The sequence below is a fragment of the Acyrthosiphon pisum genome, unplaced genomic scaffold (genome assembly GCF_005508785.2).
Source record: "Acyrthosiphon pisum isolate AL4f unplaced genomic scaffold, pea_aphid_22Mar2018_4r6ur Scaffold_21856;HRSCAF=25093, whole genome shotgun sequence".
Lineage (NCBI taxonomy): Eukaryota > Metazoa > Arthropoda > Insecta > Hemiptera > Aphididae > Acyrthosiphon > Acyrthosiphon pisum.
The window spans coordinates 13,027-14,931 of NW_021771366.1; the positions used below are offsets into that span (position 1 = coordinate 13,027).

At 27.4% G+C, this 1,905-nt stretch overlaps 1 protein-coding gene across 1 annotated transcript; it reads right to left on the minus strand.

Moving 5' to 3' along the window:
• Nucleotides 1-1,223: 1,223 nt before the first annotated feature.
• LOC103307739 lies at nt 1,224-1,839 on the minus strand (the record flags this gene model as incomplete). Its single annotated transcript, XM_029492597.1, has 2 exons — nt 1,224-1,536; nt 1,644-1,839. Coding segments are annotated over 2 exons (509 nt in total), but the record flags the coding sequence as incomplete, so codon positions are not given.
• Between the last annotated feature and the right edge of the window lie 66 nt (nt 1,840-1,905).

The window sequence follows — 1,905 nt, forward strand, 5'->3', positions numbered from 1 at the left end:
TATTTGGTATTTGTATTAAATATTATTAGCAAAGGTATTTAAATAAATATTTAAATACTTTTTAATGAAGTAGTTAAATACCTATTTGAAATACTTTAAAAAGTATTTTTAACAACATGCAAAGAAGATACTGATGATGATGATGATGATGATGCCATCATTATACCTAGTGCTGATGAGCTTGAACCGAATGAGCTACCAAACGCTAATGAACCTGTTGGTAAGTATTATAAATATTATTATAGTAAGTTAATAAATCTTGATTAATTTTAATTATTATTTCAGTCAAAGAAAATATATCTCAGCTGGCATGCATTGAGTTACCCCAAAAAGTTAAAGTTTGTGGTAGACCAAAAGGAGCTACTTTAACAACTATTGGTTTACCAAAAAAACATGTTAAAACAAAATCTAACAAAACAAAACCTACACCCTTTACAAAGAAACATTACATAACTAAAGAAAATATAATTATTGAATGGTTAACTAATAAAAATGTTGTTGATCAGGTCCGTAGAAACAACTACAAAATATGCGAATCCGATATTAAATGTCAACCAAACCAAATTTGCTCTGGAATAATTAAAGATGATGTTAATATTAATAGTATTAAACCATATTGCACAGAAACTGCATGGAATTTAGCAATGAAAATGTTTAAATTAAAAAAAAAAAAAATTAATTGGATATGTCCGATGTGTAATTTAGATATAAATCACAAAAATCAATTTTATGTGACTCATGTCTTGAGTGGTATGATGTGAAGTGTGCAGGTTTAAAAAATAAGAGAGTTGGCAAATATTGGTTTTGTCAAAATTGTAAAAATGTGTTTGACTGACTTATTATTGTGATTTATTATTGTACATTTTTTTTTTTAGATTTTTTAGTGAAGACATACATACGACTGTGGTATAAACTTTTTGATTTTCATATTTTTAAGTGACAAATCCTTAACCTTTTATTTTTGAAATTGAATATGTAAATATTGTGACGAGTGACGACTAGTAAAACTGAATTTATCACAGGCATTATCATTGTTGTATTGTTATCATGTATATTTTCCGCGCATGCGCATTTGTTATCATAGTTGTCGGGTCTTTAATAAAGACCCGACTGTCGGGGATATAGCCACAGCATTAATTAAATAATATCCAAAACTTGAAAAATATTAGGTACTTAAATTAATTTTTTTATTATTAAAAAACAAATTAAATTGTATTGTACCTTTACATGTTATTAATAACAACGAGGTTTAACCTTTGAGCCATGCAATGAATGTAAGTGGCATCAGGATAATGTTTTCTTAATAAAGTCTGTTCTCCTTTTTTGGAGCCTGACATAACATTTGCGCCATCATACGATTGGGCAATAATTGGAATATCATCAATCTTTAGTACTTTTGAGTATGATAAAACAGCAGACACAAGCGAATCAGCATTTTGACTTTCAGATACATTAATAAAACCTAGAAACCGTTCAAATACTTCAAATTTGTTTGCATATCTAATGCAAAGTGACATCTGCTCCTGTTTATGGCACCTAAAAAATTAAAAACGTATGTAAAAACTTGAAATGAGACACAGTAACTAAACATTTACAAGTAATTATAACAAATGTATTTTTTTTAATAATATATTTTTATTTACCTAGCTTCAACACACCTAACTGAAAAACTACCAGCTTTTGTAACTTCTGTTACAATCATACTGCGAACATTTTCTGCACATATTCCAATCAGTTCATTTTGAAGCAAAGGACTTGTATATTTTATTTCACCATTAAATACTTGTTTAAATTCTGGATTATGTTCACACATCAATTTACACGCTTCTAAATAATTTCCTAAAATGTGAAAAATAATAATCACTTCATTCACTTATATTAAATTTAAGGTCATAACAAAATATA